This window comes from Capricornis sumatraensis, chromosome 17 (assembly GCF_032405125.1).
Source record: "Capricornis sumatraensis isolate serow.1 chromosome 17, serow.2, whole genome shotgun sequence".
NCBI lineage: Eukaryota > Metazoa > Chordata > Mammalia > Artiodactyla > Bovidae > Capricornis > Capricornis sumatraensis.
Genome location: NC_091085.1, coordinates 39,450,913 through 39,472,099, shown reverse-complemented (window position 1 = coordinate 39,472,099; position 21,187 = coordinate 39,450,913). Strand labels below are relative to the sequence as shown.

The following is a 21,187-nucleotide window of genomic DNA, read 5'->3' as shown; positions in this document are numbered from 1 at the left end:
CAGTCCATTCTGAAGGAGATCAACCCTGGGATTTCTTTGGAAGGAATGATGCTAAAGCTGAAGCTCCAGTACTCTGGACACCTCATGCAAAGAGTTGACTCATTGGAAAAGACTCTGATGCTGGGAGAGATTGGGGGCAGTAGGAGAAGGGGACGACTGAGGATGGGATGGCTGGATGGCATCACTGACTCGATGGACATGAGTCTGAGTGAACTCCGTGAGATGGTGATGAACAGGGAGGCCTGGCGTGCTGCGATTCATGGGGTCACAAAGAGTCGGACATGACTGAGCGACTGAACTGAACTGAACTGAACACAACATTGTCAATCAACTCTACTCCAATATAGAACAAACAAAGAAAAAATGAAAGAAAATAAAAACAGAAATCAGTTCTTACCCTGATTTATAAGACTGACTTCCCCTTGGTTGACTGACCTCAACCAAAAGGACCTGGAATGTAAAGAGGCATAAAGGCAGTTTATTTGGGATCTTCAGATTGGAATTTAAGGGTCACAGATTCCAGAGGAGCCCAAAGTAATGTCCCATTGGAAAGAAAATGAACAAGCATTTTGTTTGTTTATTTGTTTATTTGGTAGGAGAAAGAGTGAAATTAATGCAGGCTCACACAAGCTACTTATCAAAACTTTGGACTGGAGAGTAAAATTATTCTACACGTATGACTGGATTCTGGAGCACACCTCATTTGTTACTAGGGGAAAGTGTATTTTGTTTAATCCAGGAGAAGTCTGCTTCTCAGCATTATTCTTTCCTTTTTGCAAGGCAGCAACTATTCAGCAGTTTTAATGTAGTGTTCAGCAAAGGTCCAGCATGGACAGCAAACATGGAAGTCCTCAGGTCATGTCCCAGCCATTTCTGACAGAGCTCTTTTCGCATCCTTATCTTCCTTACCGTTATCTACCTCTTCTCCTTCTTCACATCGCTGTTCTGACTATATTCTGCCATTTGGTGTTCCTCAAACCTGCCAAGGACACTTTCACTTCAGGACTCTCTCACTTGGCTCTTTGCTATGCCTGGAATGATCTTTGACCAGATATACTTTGCTCTCTCACTTTATTTAGGACTTCCTGAAGACAAAGCCTTCCTTCACTGTCTAATCTCTAAACCAGAGATCCAGGAACATCCCCCAAATTTTCCCAGTCCTTCTTCTCTGCCTTAATTTTCCCACAGAACTTCCTTCTTTCTAAACATACTACACATTTATCTAAAGTTTTTTGTCTGCCTCCCCTACAAGGAAAAAAAAAGTATTCCATGAACACGTGGATTTTTTTCATCATTTTATCTTCATGCTTAGAACCATGTTTGACATGTAGTAGCCATTCAGTAAAGATTAGTTGCATGAGTCATTTAATAGAGGAGCTGGGTACTCAAACATGTAGCCCTGAGAGCACATGAACCAAAGTGTTTATTTGACCAAGAAGTTTTGCTCAGTTAAAAATTAATTAAAAGAAGAAATTATCACCTCTTTCTTTACTGTTTAAGATGTTTTGCTTGATCTTGTCTTTTATGAATGAGGCAGGGCATATGTTACAAGGCAACTTTTCGTTTGATGAGATGCTCCAAATATAGGTGCAACCTAAGTTTCAAAGAATTGAGTTCATGAAAACTGAACAGGTTAATAAAAGTTTATATGTAATGTTATCAAATTTCTCCCCCTGCCAGCTTTGTGCTTTATGTGTCTTTACTCTGATTTTATTTTAGATGCCCCAGACTAGAAGGCGCTTGTACTCACAGTCCCTGCCAACATGGTGGCACGTGTACAGATTACTGGTCATGGCAGCAGTGTCATTGCAGGGAAGGACTGACTGGGAAATACTGTGAAAAATGTATGCAAGCTATTTTATCTTCCACTGGAAATTCTAATGACCATGAAAAGTATAAATACATGTACCTAAATATGTAATTGAATTAAAAGTATTATGTTTTGATGCTATTGAAAATATTAAATGGGGACTAATTGGTAAAATAGAGTGACATGTTTTAATTCATGTTCTCAACCCAAGGGAGCATGAAATCCTTTTAGAAATATTTACTAAATATGTCCTTAGTTTTCATTTTATAAATATATCATTTAGTTGTTTTACCTATAGGGATGCTTGGAAATGTATAAGACCAGAGCTATATTCAGGTTTTGGTTTAATATTATCTACCTTTATGGGATATTTCTCTGGTGAACATGTTGTGTTTGGTTGAAAAGTAAAAGTACTGAATTGCTGGGCACTAAGTTCAAAACATGCAATGGCAATAAAATCTATTATAGTTAAAGGTGATACTTAAATTTTAAATTGCAATTATTGAAATCAGTTTTGAATATTACTTTTAAAATTCTTTTATTAGTTATTTGTTTCTAAACCCTATTATTATTATAAAATATTAATGATATTCAAGAGTTCATTAGAGAATACTTAGTCACTTCAGTCGTGTCCGACTCTCTGCGACCCTCCAAAACCATGGCCAGCCAGGCTCCTCTGTCCATGGGGTTCTCCAGGCAAGAATACTAGAGTGGGTTGCCATTTCCTTCTCCAGTGATAAAGTATGAAGTGAGTGAAGTGAAGTTGCTCAGTCGTGTCCGATCTTTGTGACCCCATGGACTGTGGCCCACCAGGCTCCTCCGTCCATGGGATTCTCCAGGCAAGAGTACTGGAGTGGGTTGCCATTTCTTTCTCCATCATTAGAGAATGGTATTCTCTAATTTCTGGCTGTATATGACTAACTCTAATGGAATCTTTTTAATAAAATTGCTTTGTTGTCCGATAAGTGGTTACTACCTGAATCATTGCACCTATCTGACCACTTTTCAAGTAGTCATTTGATTCTGCAATGAGAATGAATAGAAATTTATGATTAAGTAGATCTTAGTAGCAGAGGTATGTTTGTGTTTATTTAGGATAAAATCAAAATACAGAAAAAGTGCATTTTCACATGATATTTTTTTTAAGTAATGAGTATTTAGTAAGTAGAAATCTAATTATATTTGGAAAATAAAATGCCACTCACTTGAGAAAAGCCTGTGGTTATTTTTTAAAAATTGAGGTATAATTCATACTACATAGTTTACCTTTTTAAAGTGTACTGTTCACTGCTGAAATCTTTTTGAGCTCAGTTTCTTCATGTTCTTTCTTTAGATCTGTTAGCTATAACACACTTATGTACTTCACAAGTATGAAGATTTATTAGATTATGAAAATATGTATTCTAATTATACATGGTTGCAAATTAAATCTACATACTTATTAGTCCTAATAAAGTTAGTTGCAAATATGAATGTTTGTACCCTTCTTTGTTCAAATTTTCCATGTTAGAGACTTTATAGATTATTCATTTTAGAAACACAGTGAAACTTGTCATTAAGTTTTTCAACTGTATATTTTTAAAGTGTAGCTATCTCTCCAGGTATTCATAGTGTATATAGCATATATCAAATATTTTAAAAAATATTTTCTAAATGAATAATTGTAACAAAATGTTTTACATTTCATGGTTCTGACATAGATTTAAGCATTTGAAATCAACTCACACAATAATTCTCAAGTGGCAATTATTTTCTCAGAGGAGGATTAGGGGACACTGATTCCAAATCCTTAATAATTTCATTGTTAAGTTTTATAAATTTTTATCACCAAAGAAACTCTAAAAAATGCCTGTTGGATGCATTCATGTTTATCTTTCTTTGTTGTCTTTCAGCTATTACCCCGGACACAGCCTTATCATTAGAAGGCAAAGGGCGCTTGGACTACCACATGAGTCAGAATGAGAAGCGGGAATATTTGTTGAGACAGAGCATCCGAGGTGCCATGTTGGAGCCTTTTGGTGTGAACAGTCTGGAAGTAAAATTCAGGACAAGAAGCGAGAATGGCATTTTAATCCATATCCAAGAAAGCAGCAATTACACTACTGTGAAGGTAAGATAAAAGCTAATGGTGACTTCATTTGATTAGACCGCCTGCTGTGTCATGGTTTAAATCACTTCTCCCATAATTTCTATCCTTTTCTTTACAATCCATTAGAGTTCCGACTAATGCTGGGCACTATTCCAATATCATCTATCTTAACTATTCCTCAGGCATTGGCCAGAGTAACAAAGATCTGAATGGTTTGGTTTCTAAACACTTTTGTTTAGAATAGAGACTACTGCTGGGTAGGCCAGCAAAGAAAGAATTTGTTGCAATCTATTTTGCCAGACAAAAAATTTATATTGTTTTTAACCCTACTTTAAAACAAAGTAAAACCAAAAAGTGTCTTTGAAATGGAAAAAATACCTTTTTTCCAAGAATTATTCCAAACACTTATATGTATATATTGATTGGCAGGACAATAATAATTTTTTTTTTAATTTTCTGCCTTTATTCTGGAACATATTTATATTTGATTCACTATCCATGTAACACCTGTGAAATAAAATATCTTTGGAATTTATTGTAAGTAAAATTTCAGTTAGCATCTCCAAATAATTTCTAAATAAATACTTCTGCATTATGTTTCATGGTTGATTTATCATTATTCTTTTACACCTTTTTTTCTCAGCTGTAAATGTGTTATATATATATTCAGTATATTTATATTTGTATAAATTTGTATATTTGTATTTTTATATTAACAGCAGAATTATTAGAATTTATATTAATAAATTCTTAAGAAAAAAATCCATATTTCCTGAATTATTTCCACTGATATATCAATATTTTGAAAATTACCAAAAGCTTAGTTTATAAAGAAAGAAGCAATATACTTAGAAAATTAGTAGGTTCAATTCACATACAATGCTAAAAAGAAAACAGACATTCACCTCTAAACTTCAGCCTCTTTATTCTCAAAATTTCTCACCATCCAAGAGAACTCTGGTTGGTACGTGGCCTCTTATTTAGTTGCTAAGTCATGTCTGACTATTTTGCAACCCCATGGACTATAGCCCACCAGGCTCCTCTGTCCATGGGATTTTCCAGGCAAGAATGCTGGAGTGGATTGTCATTTCCTTCTCCAGGGGATCTTCCCAACCTAGGGATTGAACCTGTGTGTCCTGCATTATCAGGCACATTTTTTTTACTGCCACCAGGCAAGCCTGTATATACCTTTAAATATTCAGTACGAAAGAAATGTTTCTAAGATCCTCATAGTCTCCCTGGTCTAGCCATTCCCAACTGGGGGTTATTTTGATTTGCCAAAGCCTGGAAACATTTTTTATTGTCATGGTTGTTGGGGACAGGGGAGAGGGGCACTACTACCGGCATCTAGTTGTTGGGAGTCAAATATGCTGGTAAATATCCTTCAGCACACAACACAATACCCTGTAAGAAAGAACCATCCAGTCTGAATGTCAGTGCTGCTGAGACTGAGAAACTCTGCCCTAATCCAGTTGGAGAATAACTTCAAGTTATAATTTTACCTCCATTATTGAAACAAAGAGCCCAGTTCCAGAAGTAATAGAGTAACTGCAAAACAAAACACCTAAGTCACTGTTTAATGTTATTTGGTGCTTATAAGTTTTCATTGAAAAGTGTATTGGAAGTAAAGAAAGCAGTAGCCCTGCATATTCTTACAAGAAACATTTTTTATATGCATTGAGAGGCTTTGACATTGAGGTCTGTGCATTATCTGTTCAGCTTCTTCCAAGTCTTCGTGCCATTTAAATGACATATGAAATATTTCTGTATGTTATTTCTTTAAGCCAAGAGATACAAAAACAATGTGCTTGGAGAAGTCAGAGACAGAATATTTTTCTTCCTCAAGGAAGAAGCTGAATGTCAGGATCCATTTTTACCACCATAAAAATCTTGCATTTCCAACAGGACAGCAGCATGCAACTTCTCCAGATTTTGTTACATTGGTAGCAAGCACTTGGAGATTTCTTTTCTTCCTGAAGGGAAATTGAATCAAAATAATGACTAATGCAGGCCATTCACATTTCCTTTGTATGAAAATTTTGAAAGGTAGTTTTTCAGAGATTAAGGGGTTTGGCAGGTAGAGTAAATAGATTAGAAAAAAAAACAGTGATTAAGGAGAACTGAACAGACAGGAAGAGAGTGACTGTTGTACACAGGCAAGTTACTTGGATGACAGGAATACGATCTGCTTATCCGGGCAAGGAAGCTAGTTAGAATGTACTGTTACTTATCAATTAGTTTATCAGTGACCATGGGTCCTGGTTTTCTTCTTTCTTTTTTGGCTTAGTTTCTGACAGTTGCTTTCTCTCTCTCTTTCTTTATTCAAATTAAAAAAGAAAGAAAGAAAGAAAGAAACTAAGGAGAGAAAAATTCAGAGAGAAAAACACAAGAAAAGCATTCTTATGTATCATGGGTTTTACACTGTATTTAAAGTGTTTCACATATCTCTCTTTCCCCTCACTTGGTTTATCTTCTTATTTGGAAATGCAATAATGTTAGGCGATGGGCTTTGTATCTACTCCAAATCATTCTGGTTTTGGTATATAGTTTGCTTGTTTTTGTTTTGAAGTAAGGCCGGCTATGCTGTACAGACTTTGGATGATCCCAAGCCCTATAGAGTCAAAAATAAATAAATAAATGAGCAAATCAATCTATGAATAAATAAAACCAAGCAAAAAATGCACATGATATTTTGACAGCTAGGGTGGATAGAAGAGTTAGGTAGAGTATTACTGGGGAGAGGTAGAACATGAAGAATGTTGTAATGGAAACATAGATTCTTATTCATCCTGCTCCACACATGGTGTGTTCCATGGACCTTTTCACCAGAAATTGGTCACATGAAAGAATGACACGGTGTGATCAATTAGGAGAGAAACATGAAGCTTGGAGAAGTCTTTTCGGAAGGCTTCTTTCCAAAAAGGACCCTGGCTAGAACCTAAGATGAATTGCTATAATTCCTGTGTGTTTCATGAGACTTTGTCCATTTGATGATATTACTGTCATTTAACCACAATTTTCTTTTTTTGTCCTGGGTTCAGTACTGGGATATATTATTATCTGGAGAAACAGCTTTAATAAAATATTACATTATGAATAACGTATGTAAATATGTTAGGCATATTTTCCACAAAGTAAAAATGAACTCATTTTTAGTTCTACCAGATGTGTTTGTTGCATGTATAAATAACATTTGATCTGAGTGACAAAATAAACGGATCCATCCTTTCATTCCCGTCATTTGATGCTCAGTGCCACTTTATCCTCTGGCAATAGTGACGGGATTATGCTCTTTTCATCCTGCTTATAAATTATTACATTTTCTAAGTGTCTACTTAGAAAACTGGAAACCTGGGAGCTGGAAACTGGAGTAAGAGCTTCCTGTTACCCAATGTTCTAGTGGGCAAAGTAAAAGAAACCAAATATCCCTTAGATAAATATTAAAAGACAGCCAAAATAAAGACTTGCCCAGACACCTCATTATTAAGAACTCACCCTTTATTCATCATACTTGTCATCTCAATAAATGATATAAATAATAAGCATGATTTTTTTTAAAATACAATTTCAGTGTGTAATAGATGACAGGTAAAACAATGTATTTATGTTTTTACTTTTCCAACTATTCTTCATTTTTAGTTAAGCACTGATTTCTCTTTTTGGATGTAGTTTTAGTATATTTTGATAGCCATGGGCCATTTACTAAACAATTTTTTTAAACTTGCAATTGCCATTAAAATATAAGTAATCATAAAAAGGTGTGATTTACTTATCCTAAGAGGAGTATTCACTCTATTATTATCTCACTTGTGTTCTGGAAAATGAATATATACATCTTGAAAAACTAGTTATAAACATAAGAATACCTTGAAAACTATTAAATGTGAACCTATTAAATATGAAGGTATATGTTACTTAAAATTGTAAAGGCAATATAAGTAAATATACTCTCATACAACCAGACTCCTCAAGTATTCTCTCTGCTTTAAGTTGATCAGTGTCTTAGTGTCTTTATGCTTCTTCTTTTATTCAATTATATCATAGTTTAATTCTACATAATTTTTCATATGTTTTACAGATTAAGAATGGCAAAGTACATTTTACATCAGATGCCGGAATTGCGGGCAAAGTGGAGAGAAATATTCCTGAGGTGTATGTTGCTGATGGCCACTGGCATACTTTCCTAATTGGGAAAAATGGAACAGCCACAGTGCTGTCCGTTGACAGAATTCATAACAGAGACATCATTCACCCTACTCAGGATTTTGGTGGCCTGGACGTGCTCACTATATCTCTTGGAGGAATTCCTCCCAATCAAGCTCATCGAGACGCTCAAACAGGTAAATGCTTATGCTGAGTGGAGGCACAAAAGAAAGGTAAAATTGTTCCTATAAAAGTAGCTAGATGCCTGATAACATCCTTTAGGAATACTTCCTGGAGAAGGGAATGAAATCCCACTCCAGCATTCTCACCTGGAGAATTCCATGGACAGAGGAACCTGGAGGGCTACAGTCCATGGGGTCGCAAAGAGTCGGATACGACTGAGCGATTGACACGTCCGCTTTTACTTTTCAAGACCATCATAAATATCTTTAGAAGGTTAGTAATAAATTATTGGCCATCACTTTCTTTAGCCATTTTCTACCAAGTTCATAATTCAGTCCAGGATGTTTTGATCCTTTCCTTGTGCACTGAACATTTATTTATACATTCATTCATTTACTCATCCATTTGTGCATTCACACAACAGATATTTACAGAGCCCTGTAGATACTTGGCATGAACTACAGTGGTGGACTCTTTCCATAGAATGCATGGTCCTATAAGGAACACAAACATCAATCAAATCATTACACAAGGAAATACATTATTTTAACCTATGAAAAATGATGTGAGGAAGAACATAGAATTCTAAGAGATTGCCGAAAGGGGAGAAAGGGAGACTTCTCTGGAAACTGTCATGAAAACGAGGATGGCAGGGAATGAAAAATTAATTTATATTGATGAGAATGAAAGAGGGAAAAATAGATAGTCAGGATCACAGAACCCACAACACTGAGGACTGATGTCACAAATCAAAGATGAAGTTGGAGAATGACAGTTCTTCTAGAGCATGTGGAAATCTTGATCTCGTTCTTGGAACAGTGAGAAGTTAGTTAATCACAGGAGTATCAAAATTACTGAAAAATACCTGAAAAATTAATCATAGGAGTATCAAAGTTAGATATTCAGTGATAATAAAGATCTTTGGAGCTACACTCTGGAAAGTGCATGGGAGAAGGACAAGAGGGGACTTGCATAAATTAGCTGGAAGATACTGCAGTGATCTAGCCGATGTATTTTGTGAGGATTAACTATGTGGTGGCAGGAGATTTACAAGAAGGGGATAGGGAATAATATCAGGAATGACAGTCAAATAAAATGTTAATGATTTTGATAAAATTCAGAGAGGTTTCTGACCTTCCAACTAGAAGGGTAGTTGCCACTATGAGAGAAAACTGCAAATGGTACAAAAATAAGCACATCTATGAGGAACATCAAGGTTTTGGTTTGGGGTTCTCCGAGTTTGGAGCACCTTTGAGAAAGGCCTTTGGGTAGATGGGCTAGAAATCCAGAGTAGACCAGTTGGAGATACATCTTTAGGAATTACTCGTGTCAAGCAGGTAACTGAAGCACTAGGCATGGATGTGATAAGCAAATGTGAGGGTGTAGACTGAAAAGAAAGCCTAAGGCCTTACTTGGGTAACTCTGAGAGTCAGTGTTTGTTTAGTAGAAAATGAGACAGAAAGGGGACTAATTCATAGGAAGAAAACCAGGAGAGTAGGAACAAAAGCAGATGTCCCAGGAGCTTATGGAAATGGGGTGAACATGACACTAGGGTGGAATGATGCATCAAATAAAAGGAACATTGACAAATGCATGGCAGAGTAACATAGTCAAAGCATAAAAGGTAAAGCCTACATCATGATTAGTTCTTACATATTTAACTTGTTTTAGAATATGGACGCTAATTCATTTGGATGTTGTAAGAAAATAAGCCAATGTAAATCACGCCCTTTTGTTAGTGGCAAGATATATTCTTGAACTCTGTGACTGAAGTGTTAGCAGTATTAGCACACAAATATTTGTCTAATAAAGTCTTTCTCAAACATTTTTTTAAAAAATCACCATCCCCTAAAGAGCTGTTTTAGACCTTGTTTCCTAATCCCTGCCATCACTACTGTATGAAATGTTAATGCTACAGGTATATTCTATATCTGCCCTTTGGAAGCCCACAAGCTATGGTAATGGCTAGGATTTTTCTTTTGTTCCTTAGGAACTTATGTTCAGCTCCTTGGGAGCAATATCACCTCCATTAAAACCGCAAAAGCTAATGATTGAAGTTATTCGCCTATTTTGTTTTTTTTTTTTTTAAGTATTTTTAAATTAAAATTTATTTTTAGGTAATTCTTTGTATATAAACTATAAAAATAAAATCAATAGATGACTGAATGAAAGGAGAGATAAACGAAAACTCAGCCTGTTTGAGCCCTTCGTAAATCTTCAGAAAGAGCAGGATCCCATCAATCTGCTCCACCTTTTGGCCATGGCAGTCTTACACATCTTGCTAACTTACATTTTAACAGGCACAGATTTATTGCCTTACAACTGGAGATGTCTGTGAGGTTGTGGTTTCTCAACTCTCATGATGTGATTGCAAAGCTTCCCTTTGCCAGATGAGTGGAGGCTTTTTAAGCATTTGGTTTTCCCTAAAACACCTACAGCTCCTTCTTGCCCCTGCAGGGTTTGATGGCTGCATCGCTTCTGTGCTGTATGGTGGTGAGAGTCTTCCTTTCAGTGGGAAACACAGCCTGGCCTCCATTTCTAAGACGGATCCTTCTGTGAAGATTGGCTGCCGCGGCCCGAACATCTGTGCCAGCAACCCATGCTGGGGAGACCTGCTGTGCATCAACCAGTGGTACGCGTACAAGTGTGTGCCCCCCGGGGACTGCGCTTCCCACCCCTGCCAGAACGGGGGCAGCTGTGAGCCAGGCCTGCACTCCGGCTTCACCTGTAGCTGCCCGGAGTCGCACACAGGGAGGACGTGTGAGATGGTGGTGGCCTGTCTTGGCGTCTCCTGTCCTCTGGGGAGGGTGTGCAAGGCTGGAAGCCCTGGAGGCCACATCTGTGTCCTGAGTCCAGGCCCCGAGGAGATCTCCCTGCCCCTGTGGGCTGTGCCCGCCATCGTGGGCAGCTGTGCCACCGTCCTGGCCCTCCTGGTCTTGAGCCTGATCCTGTGTAATCAGTGCAGGGGCAAGAAGGCCAACAGTCCCAAAGAGGAGAAGAAGCCGAAGGAGAAGAAGAAAAAGGGAAGTGAGAATGTTGCTTTCGATGACCCCGACAACATCCCTCCCTATGGGGAGGACATGACCGTGAGAAAACAGCCTGAAGGGAACCCGAAGCCAGACATCATTGAGAGGGAAAACCCTTACCTCATCTATGATGAGACCGATCTTCCCCACAACTCAGAAACCATCCCCAGTGCCCCTCTGGCTTCACCTGAGCAGGAAATAGAGCATTACGACATCGACAATGCCAGCAGCATCGCCCCTTCAGATGCCGACATCATCCAACACTACAAGCAGTTCCGCAGCCACACCCCGAAATTTTCCATCCAGAGACATAGCCCCCTGGGTTTTGCCAGGCAGTCCCCCATGCCCTTGGGAGCCAGCAGCTTGACGTACCAGCCTTCCTACAGTCAAGGTCTGAGATCCAGTTCCCTTAGTCACTCGGCTTGCCCGACTCCCAACCCTCTGTCTCGACACAGTCCAGCCCCTTTCTCCAAGTCCTCCACTTTCTACAGGAACAGCCCGGCCAGGGAATTGCATCTCCCTATGAGGGATGGAAATACTTTGGAGATGCATGGTGACGCGTGCCAGCCTGGCATTTTCAACTATGCCACGAGGCTGGGAAGGAGAAGCAAGAGTCCTCAAGCCATGGCATCACATGGCTCTAGACCAGGGAGTCGCCTGAAGCAGCCCACTGGGCAGATGCCTCTGGAATCTTCTCCACCAGTAGGGCTCTCCATTGAAGAGGTGGAGAGGCTCAACACGCCTCGCCCCAGAAACCCAAGTATCTGCAGTGCAGATCACGGGAGGTCTTCTTCAGAAGAGGACTGCAGAAGACCCCTGTCCAGAACGCGGAATCCAGCGGATGGCATCCCGGCTCCAGAATCTTCTTCTGATAGTGACTCGCACGAGTCTTTCACTTGCTCAGAAATGGAGTATGACAGGGAAAAGCCCATGGTATATACTTCCAGGATGCCCAAATTATCTCAAGTCAATGAATCAGATGCAGATGATGAAGATAATTATGGAGCCAGACTGAAGCCTAGAAGGTATCACGGCCGCAGGGCTGAGGGGGGACCTGTGGGCACACAGGCAGCAACACCGGGGGTTGCTGACAACACACTGCCCTTGAAGCTTGGGCAGCAAGCAGGGAATTTCAACTGGGACAACCTTTTGAACTGGGGCCCTGGCTTCGGCCACTATGTAGATGTTTTTAAAGATTTGGCATCTCTTCCAGAAAAAGCAGCAGCTAATGAAGAAGGCAAAGGTGGGACAACTAAGCCATCCCCCAAAGATGGGGAGGCAGAACAGTATGTGTGAACTCTGTGTACTGGCATTATAAAAATATAAAAAACAAGAAACAGACCATGGTAAGGTTGCCCACTAGGGTGGGTCACGTTTGCAAAAGAGGCCAGTAGGGACTGGTTGTTGGAGGGAAAGTTAAAAATAATAACCACAATGCTGCTGAAACAGACTCAAAACAACTCTTTTAATTTAAATATGCTTGGTTAAATTTCTTTTCCTGCATGCATCGTATTTTGTAACTAGTTATGTGGCATGCAGCATTTGGAAAGTTTTTTTCCTTATTTACCCGTGTTTGATTTGTGACTTTTGAAATGAATAGTTGCTGAAATGAACTCGTGCTTCACCGTGGGGTATGTGTATTGTTTCCATTGTATTATTATTGTTATATTTTGCATTGCAAGATCCTTGAGGTTTAACCCATCTTTGTAAAGTGTAGAAAGAGCCCTCCTAACCTTAAATGAAAGACTAAGTATTAACACTTTTCAGAATTATAGATTCTGTATTCAATGTTGCTCTGAAATGTCTGAATAATTGAATGTTTTTCATGACAGTGGGTACTAAAATTAAGTCATTTTGTTCAGCACTTTATTTTTTACAAAGTTTTGTTAAAAATTCTAAAACATTTTTGTAAACAGTTTTGGTCTTCTGACTTTCATCAGGCTTCCACTTGGAACAAAATGACTGCATGTTGTCACCAGGACACTGCCGCTCTCCTGTAAGGAATGAGGTCCTAGCAGCACTTCTCAGAGACATTTTTTGAAGTTATTTATTGAAAAATATTCTATGCTTTGAAAATTTTAAAGAATTGACCTAAAGAAAGCCTGTAATTGGACTTAGTTTTCAACCATTTAACATTTACCCCAAGTACCCAGTTTTTATAATTTATATAAAGTCAAATTTCAACAAATCTTACTTTCTGTCATTTTGTAGATCCTTTTTTTTTTATAATACCATGTAAAAACTTTTCTTTTTTTACACCGAAGCTGTGTTTTTGATACTGATATTTTCCTATGCTGAATATTTTTCTTACTTTCAGGGAAGGTAAGAAAATACTTTTTTTACATTGTTACTTATGTAACATTCATATTTTTCACAGTTTGATATTTGTAACATACTGTATGCTTTCTACTTTTAAATGGCAACAATAGAATTAAAATATTTATTTAAAATACTTTGCATTCATAGAGTAATTTTCATTTTTCATTTTCCCAGACTCTTTCCATGCCCAATTGAGAAAAGTCTTCACTTGTCAATAGGGTATGGCAAGTTGAATGATATATGGGCAACATCATTTTCTTTTTAAAAACATGAATATGGATGATTGCCAGAACAGATATTTTAAGGTTGCTTTAGTGCATTCCTACCTGTCAGAGTTCTTGGATTTCCCTAGAGCATAATGAGTCTAGACTAAGTTGGGTCTTAGGGAACTGACTTTATTATGAACCTGGTTTAAGCATTCTGGCAATAAATGCTTGGAAGTTCCCAGTAGAGCATGTTCACTAAAGGCCAGCTTTCAACCAGGCTTATAATAATAGGAGAGGCAATGAATTAAAGCTAATTATGGAAAAATGTCTGGGTCTCATTTTCTCCAAGGATTCAACTCCAAATTTTCTATACCCAGTGGTGGTTAGGAAGAATGACAGTGAAAACTCTCCTTATGCATACCTGTCTTTAATTTATTGATCACTCTGCTGCATAAATTCTAAACAAATTTTACATGCTATCTTAGCCAAGACAAACCCCTATTTTCACATAGTCACCCAAGAGTGAAACAATCCAGGTGAAGAGATGAGCCTAGAACAAACCCATGGGTGTATAAATAGCTGTATCTGAAATAACAGGACTTCTGCAAATTATGTCACAATCTCAGAACTTTTTGTAATTAAATACCTGTCCCATACCTAATATTTGCTGAGAATATTATCCTCTCCCACTGGCTGTCTCTTACTGAATAGAAATTTTAACAACCTGTAAAAGTTTTTAGTATATAAAATATGGAAAAGCCTTTAGTAAATAAAATATTTTATTAGTAACAACAGATTGAGATATGTAGCAGAATTATTTTGTTATTTAATAATGTTGAAATGATTATTTTTCCTTCAAGTAGAAAATAAAATGTGAGTATAACCTAAATTATAATATTCATGTAACATGATTTAGGGACTGAGTGTAAGATGTCAATCTAATTTGGGGCAATTTTTTGTCACCTGGGATGAGCCAACATATTTTAGTATTTCCCTATGAATTTTAGTATTATGAATTTATGCACCAAATATGGGAACATGTTGATTGCTTTGCATAACTCAAAACAGGATACATCTTTTTTTTCCAAGAAACTCTGAAGCATCTCAATGTCCTCAAGGATATAAACTCTATAATTGAGAACAGAGCTAAAAGTAAAATGATAAACATGATTATAGCTGAGAGTTAAGGGTGAGGAATCTTTTGCCAAGATTCTCTATTCTAATTCTCTAAGAATTCTTTGTGAGATAGAGAATTACTATTCCCTTGATTAATCAATCCCAGTTTCTGCGTAAAACAGGATTTTTATTGGAAAATTTCTAGTCTTTCATCCTTCTTTAAATGTTTTCCATTGAAGCAAGAACAATACTTACACTGTATTACAAAACAAATCAGAAATGTATGAAATGAAATTTTCACTCAAATGAATACTTACTGAAATAATGAAGTGGCATAATATTATTCTAGTGAAATGGAGTTGAAGACAAATTGACAGGGTAACATGCATGCATGCTAAGTTGCTTCAGTTATGTCTGACTCTTTGCAACCCCATGGACTGTAGCCCACCAGGCTCCTCTCTCCATGGGATTCTCCAGGCAAGAATACTAGAGTGGGTTGCCATGCCCTCTTCCAGGGGATCTTCCTGAGCCAGGGATTGAACTCGCATCTCTTATTGTCTCCTGCTTTGGCAGGTAGGTTCTTTACCACTAGTGCCACCTGGAAAGCCCTGTCAAGGTACCAGTCCTCACAAATTAATCATTAGTGGTGACCTGCTTCACAATAAATCCACGCCTTCAGAATGTTAATCCAGCCCTGCAAGAGTATATTGGATTGCCTAGAATATAGTCACTCTCTGGGGCTCTTCCTGCATGTTTGTTGTAAAGAAAACATTGCTTTCTTTCAGGTGCAAACAGAAAATACCTTAGTGGGCTTGTTGCCAGGAAAGGCAGCTTGGGGTTACTCAGCTACAAGATCTGTAGGCTTAGATTGGTGACATTGTGCAGGACTCTAGTCACTCAGCTCTAAAGGAGAACATTGCTATTACTGTCAAGGCCATTTCCAAAACTCTCTAAATTAGCTGATTTCATCGATCACTTGTTCAGATATGTTCAAGACATTTGAGGAAAACAGCACCAGAAGGGACTGGAACACAATTTCTGTCTCCTATGTTGCTCTTAAAATTTTTACCCACGTGAAGGGTGATGAGATTAACTGACTTAAACTACTGAAATCTATGGTCTTTATAAATATTTTATTTATAAGAAAAAACAAACTATATCACCCTGTGACTTTATTACTTCCAGAAAACCCATCTAAGGAATCACTATGTTCATGCAAATGCTTTTTTATTTACTTGAAGTCAACATTATGATAAAACTAATGTGTAAAATGTGAAAATGATTGCTAAATTTTGAATCAATAATTCAGCAATGCACTTTTCCCTTTTTTTATTATTTTATGTCATAGATTCAATTTAAAAAGGACTAACATTCCAAGATGACTAAATTTACATTCCCTTTAGGAAAAATAAGCCTAGAAATGAAATGTCTTTTGGCATACATTTATTAGAGCTTTCAGTGTGAAATAAAATATTAAAGTCTATGATTAATCTAGTATGTATTCCTTAAAGATATTTTGGGTGTAATGTCACATCATTAGTAATTTATATGGTTATCACTACTGAGCCATCCAGAAGTTTTAATAGTTTATCAGTCCAAGAGTTATAGATCAGTATTATACATTAATTCAGTATTTCCATTTACTATTAATAAGGCAAAAGGCACTAGTTTCTAATAAATTTTGGTGCTTACAATTTTCATGCATATGGATGAATATCAGTGATTCAATTCTAGACCAAAGACCATGAAGTACAGCATTCTCTGTCAACAAAGAAATAGAGATATAAAGAAGTTCAATGTCCTGGGTGAATCCATTTAATCACAAGCAATATTAAGTTTTCTCTACATGTCAGGCAGTCTTCTAGATCATGGGGTGAAACAAAAAAGAAACTAGACAAAGAACATAATGATGGAAGATAACATTCTATTAGATGGAGCTAGAAACCCATCAATAAATGACAAATACAGCAATAATTATGTAGTGTCATGTCCAGAGGAGACAAATACTAAAGCAGCATAAGGGCTAGATGTTGACATGGCAGTGTGCATGCTATTTCATTTTACTTGGCCCTGCTGTGAGGCTTGTGAAATCTTAGTTCCCTGACCAGGGATTGAACCCCCATCCCTCAGCAGTTAAAGCATGCAGTCTTAACCACTGGACCACCGAGGGATTCTGGCATGCTATTTTAAATGGGTTGGTCAGGGAGGGCCTTTCTGGGGAGGTTACATTTGAGCAGAGTGCTCAGTGAAGCAGAAAAACAAGCTGTGGACACGTGTGGGTGATGCTGTTGCAGGCAGAGGCAGTGGTATGGGGAATCCCCCAGTAGATCATTCCATGTTCAAGGAACAGCCAGCGAGTCACTGAGGCCAGACCATTGTCAACACATCAACAAAGACTGCACCACAGAAACCTTAGGGTCAAATGGATGTGAGGCTAAAGAGTAAGAATGATAATTCAGAACAGGCCCAGAGACAGAATGGTTGTTGAAGCAAACCTTCATTTGTGTATATTCTCTTGCCAAATAAGTACATATCTAAATGCGAAGCAAACCCTGCAAATGTGAGTATGTGCTCACTCTGCATTGATGTCTAAGATGCAAAAGACAAAAGGAGAGATGTTTTTAATTGAGATGAATGTCTGTGCTAACACTGATTGATTCATCCGATCCTCCATGACCAATCCAAACTGGTAGGCATATTAATAGGAAGCATATTAAGATATACAATAGTAAAGTAACCTATTTCTTTCCTGCTGAGGCATTGATATATCTGAAGTATGTAATATTTACTGATTAGAAGGCTGTATAAATTTTAATTTTAAAAATTGACTTCTGTTTCTACAAAGGGAATAATTTATGAGGAAAATATTTTAAGTGGGAGGAGATAGATTTATATTGGTGGGAAATAATGGCAAATGAGATATTTATAAGACAGGACAATAAATCTATGCCTAAATTTTAGGCGACTAAAGCTTGTCCAAATATCTTATAATGAGTCTTTGATCATAATGAGTGCAGTTAACCTCCATCTTCACATTATTCATAAACTTTTTTTCAAAGTTTGTTAGAATCTTAATAAGGATCCAAGTTGAGTGTAGTGAACCAGGATTAAGATATAAAGAGGTACTCTCGGCATTTATCAGAAAAATTCTTGGAAGTTTTTTATGTACATATGACACGTACAATGTACATATGTTATACTCATAATTATGTTAGAATTCACATAGACAATTGTGACAAATGTGTGACTGGCATCATACAGGTAACTTAAGGACTCTTTGTATCTCTTAAAAGATTATGCTGAACGGATGGACAGATTCATCAAGTCCTCACATGTCATGTGATATATTCAAGGTAGAAATACTTGTGAGAGAATCTCCGTATCTGAAGATATATAATGAAAATGAAAAGACCCACAGAATATTTAAAAACACACTGTATAAAGGGACACAATTTCCATGTGATCCATTTGGATACTTACAATTTTATTAGTTTATGAATCATGTTGCCAGAGTCCCAAATCAGTTTGCAGAGTACAAAGTGCAGTCATCATGGTCTTCTGGCAGAAAGTTGGAATCTTAATCTGTGTACCATTCTAGCCCAAATAAAATAACCACCAATGTACAAAGTTCTTTGGCAACGTCAATGAGTTCCCTGTTTCAAATTGAAACCATATTGTGTGTGGTACAGATGTTGATCAAAATAAGGCTCTGTTTTGCCACAGCAGTCTGCTCACTGAAGTCATCCTTTCCTTACTCTATTTGCAGTCTTAGACCAGAATGCTATGGAGAGCAGAGCTATTAGTGCTTGATTTCAATGTTGAAAAGTAAGACACCTAGGGAAATATCCCTTTGAAAGCGAAGTTGCTCAGTTGTGTCCGACTCTTTGTGGACCCGTGGACTGTAGCCTACCAGGCTCCTCTGTCCATGGGATTTTCTAGGCAAGAATACTGGAGTGGGTTGCCATTTCCTTCTCCAGGGGATCTTCCTGACCCAGGGATCGAACCTTGGTCTCTGGCATTGTAGGCAGACACTTTACCGTCTGAGCCACCAGGGAGATAATCCTTTAGGAAACAGTATAAGATAATAAGTGCCACATAGCCTACTCCAAAAAATGTGTTAATTCTTTTAGAGCTATGAGTCTGAAGATGTCATGTACTGAATCTGTGGTAATGCTCATCAGAAAGTCAGAAGATAAGGTGGACTCTCTATGGAACATGGCTTTGGGTAAACAGAGAATGAAAAAAATGGCTGCCCTCTTTGGATTTGGGAGAACTGTCATCATGAAGCTTGATTTGATGATCTCTACTGACAGGAAACCATTCATGTCTTTAACATATTTCTTCCAACAGATGCAAAAGGCTTATGATTGCACGTGCTGCACACACTGATACATGGATCTGGAGAGTGAATCAAAACCAGAATCTTTTTCTTTCTTTTAAGTTTTATAGATAGCAATTATAGAATAGTGTTTCATGCAAGAGAGTGGTTTGGACTGTCAGTATTATAAGACAGGAAAAGTACGTTCACATTTAAAGCTGTCTTAATTTATGCAGCTTCAGATCAAGAACAGAATGAGTCCAAAAAATGTTCAAGAAATTTTGAAGTGGCAAAGTCAATTATCCATAATTTATAGGCAGCTTCTTATCCAAATTAAAGCATAGTTCTTGGCCACTCTGAATGTAATGGGCCCTTCTAAATAGATATTTGTGGGACCTCAAATTAAAGTATAACTACTCCCTATAAATTAGTCAGTAAGTGGGTCTTACTAAAGCATATTTTCAAAACTTTGTTCAGTATTGTATGCCAAGTGCTGGGAAGAAATTGGTGAATAACGATGACTTTTGCCTTCAAGAGGCTTGTGATTTTTGGTCACTCTACTCTCCTTTCCCAAAATACTTTAAAATTTGCATAGTTCTGTTTTCTTTTCTTTTTTATTATTTTTTATTTTATTTTCTTTTATTTTATTTTTACTTTACAATACTGTATTGGTTTTTGCCATACATTGATGTGAATCTGCCACAGGTGTACATGAGTTCCCAATCATGAACCCCCCTCTCACCTCCCTCCCCATAGCATCTCTCTGGGTCATCCCAGTGCACCAGCCCCAAGCATCCTGTATCCTGTATCGAACATAGACTGACGATTCGTTTCTTACATGATAGTATACATGTTTCAATACCATTCTCCCAAATCATTCCACCCTCTCCCTCTCCCACAGAGTCCAAAAGTCTGTTCTATACATCTGTGTCTCTTTTGCTGTCTCGCATACAGGGTTATCATTACTATCTTTCTAAATTCCATATATATGCATTAGTATACTGCATTGGTGTTTTTCTTTCTGGCTTACTTCACTCTGTATAATCAGCTCCAGTTTCATCCACCTCATTAGAACGGATTCAAATGTATTCTTCTTAATGGCTGAGTAATACTCCATTGTGTATATGTACCACAGCTTTCTTATCCATTCATCTGCTGATGGACATCTAGGTTGTTTCCATGTCCTGGCCATTATAAACAGTGCTGCAATGAACATTGGGGTACATGTGTCTCTTTCAGTTCTGGTTTCCTCAGTGTGTATGCCCAGCAGTGGGATTGCTGGGTTATAAAGCAGTTCTATTTCCAGTTTTTTTAAGGAACCTCCACACTGTTCTCCATAGTGGCTGTATTAGTTTGCATTCCCACCAATAGTGTAAGAGGGTTCCCTTTTCTCCACACCCTCTCTAGCATTTATTGCTTGTAGACATTTGGATCACAGCCATTCCGACTGGTGTGAAATGGTACCTCATTGTGGTCTTGATTTGCATTTCTCTGATAATGAGTGATGTTGAGCATTTTTTCATGTGTTTGTTAGCCATCTGTATGTCTTCTTTGGAGAAATGTCTATTTAGTTCTTTGGCCCATTTTTTGATTGGGTCATTTATTTTTCCAGACTTGAGCTGCTTAAGTTGTTTATATATTTTTGAGATTAGTTGTTTGTCAGTTGCTTCATTTGCTATTATTTTCTCCCATTCAGAAAGCTGTCTTTTCACCTTGCTTATATTTTCCTTTGTTGTGAAGAAGCTTTTAATTTTAATTAGATCCTATTTGTTTATTTTTGCTTTTATTTCCAGTATTCTGTGAGGTGGATCATAGAGGATCCTGCTGTGATTTATGTCAGAGAGTGTTTTGCCTATGTTCTCCTCTAGGAGTTTTATAGTTTCTGGTATTACGTTTAGACCTTTAATCCATTTTGAGTTTTTTGTGTGTAGTGTTAGAAACTGTTCTAGTTTCATTCTTTTACAAGTGATTGACCAG

The 21,187-nt window shown here is 37.5% G+C and overlaps 1 protein-coding gene across 1 annotated transcript in view; it reads left to right on the top strand.

The window, feature by feature from the left end:
- Window positions 1–13,659, top strand: part of FAT4 (FAT atypical cadherin 4) — a 187,468-nt gene extending 173,809 nt beyond the window's left edge. Inside the window, exons 14-18 of the mRNA XM_068989805.1 lie at window positions 1,720–1,844; window positions 3,703–3,920; window positions 7,978–8,239; window positions 9,560–9,562; window positions 10,683–13,659. Of these exons, the coding sequence (XP_068845906.1) occupies window positions 1,720–1,844; window positions 3,703–3,920; window positions 7,978–8,239; window positions 9,560–9,562; window positions 10,683–12,547 (2,473 nt within the window). The 3' untranslated portion in view covers window positions 12,548–13,659. The remainder of the gene's footprint in view (window positions 1–1,719; window positions 1,845–3,702; window positions 3,921–7,977; window positions 8,240–9,559; window positions 9,563–10,682) is intronic.
- The last annotated feature ends 7,528 nt before the right edge of the window (window positions 13,660–21,187 follow it).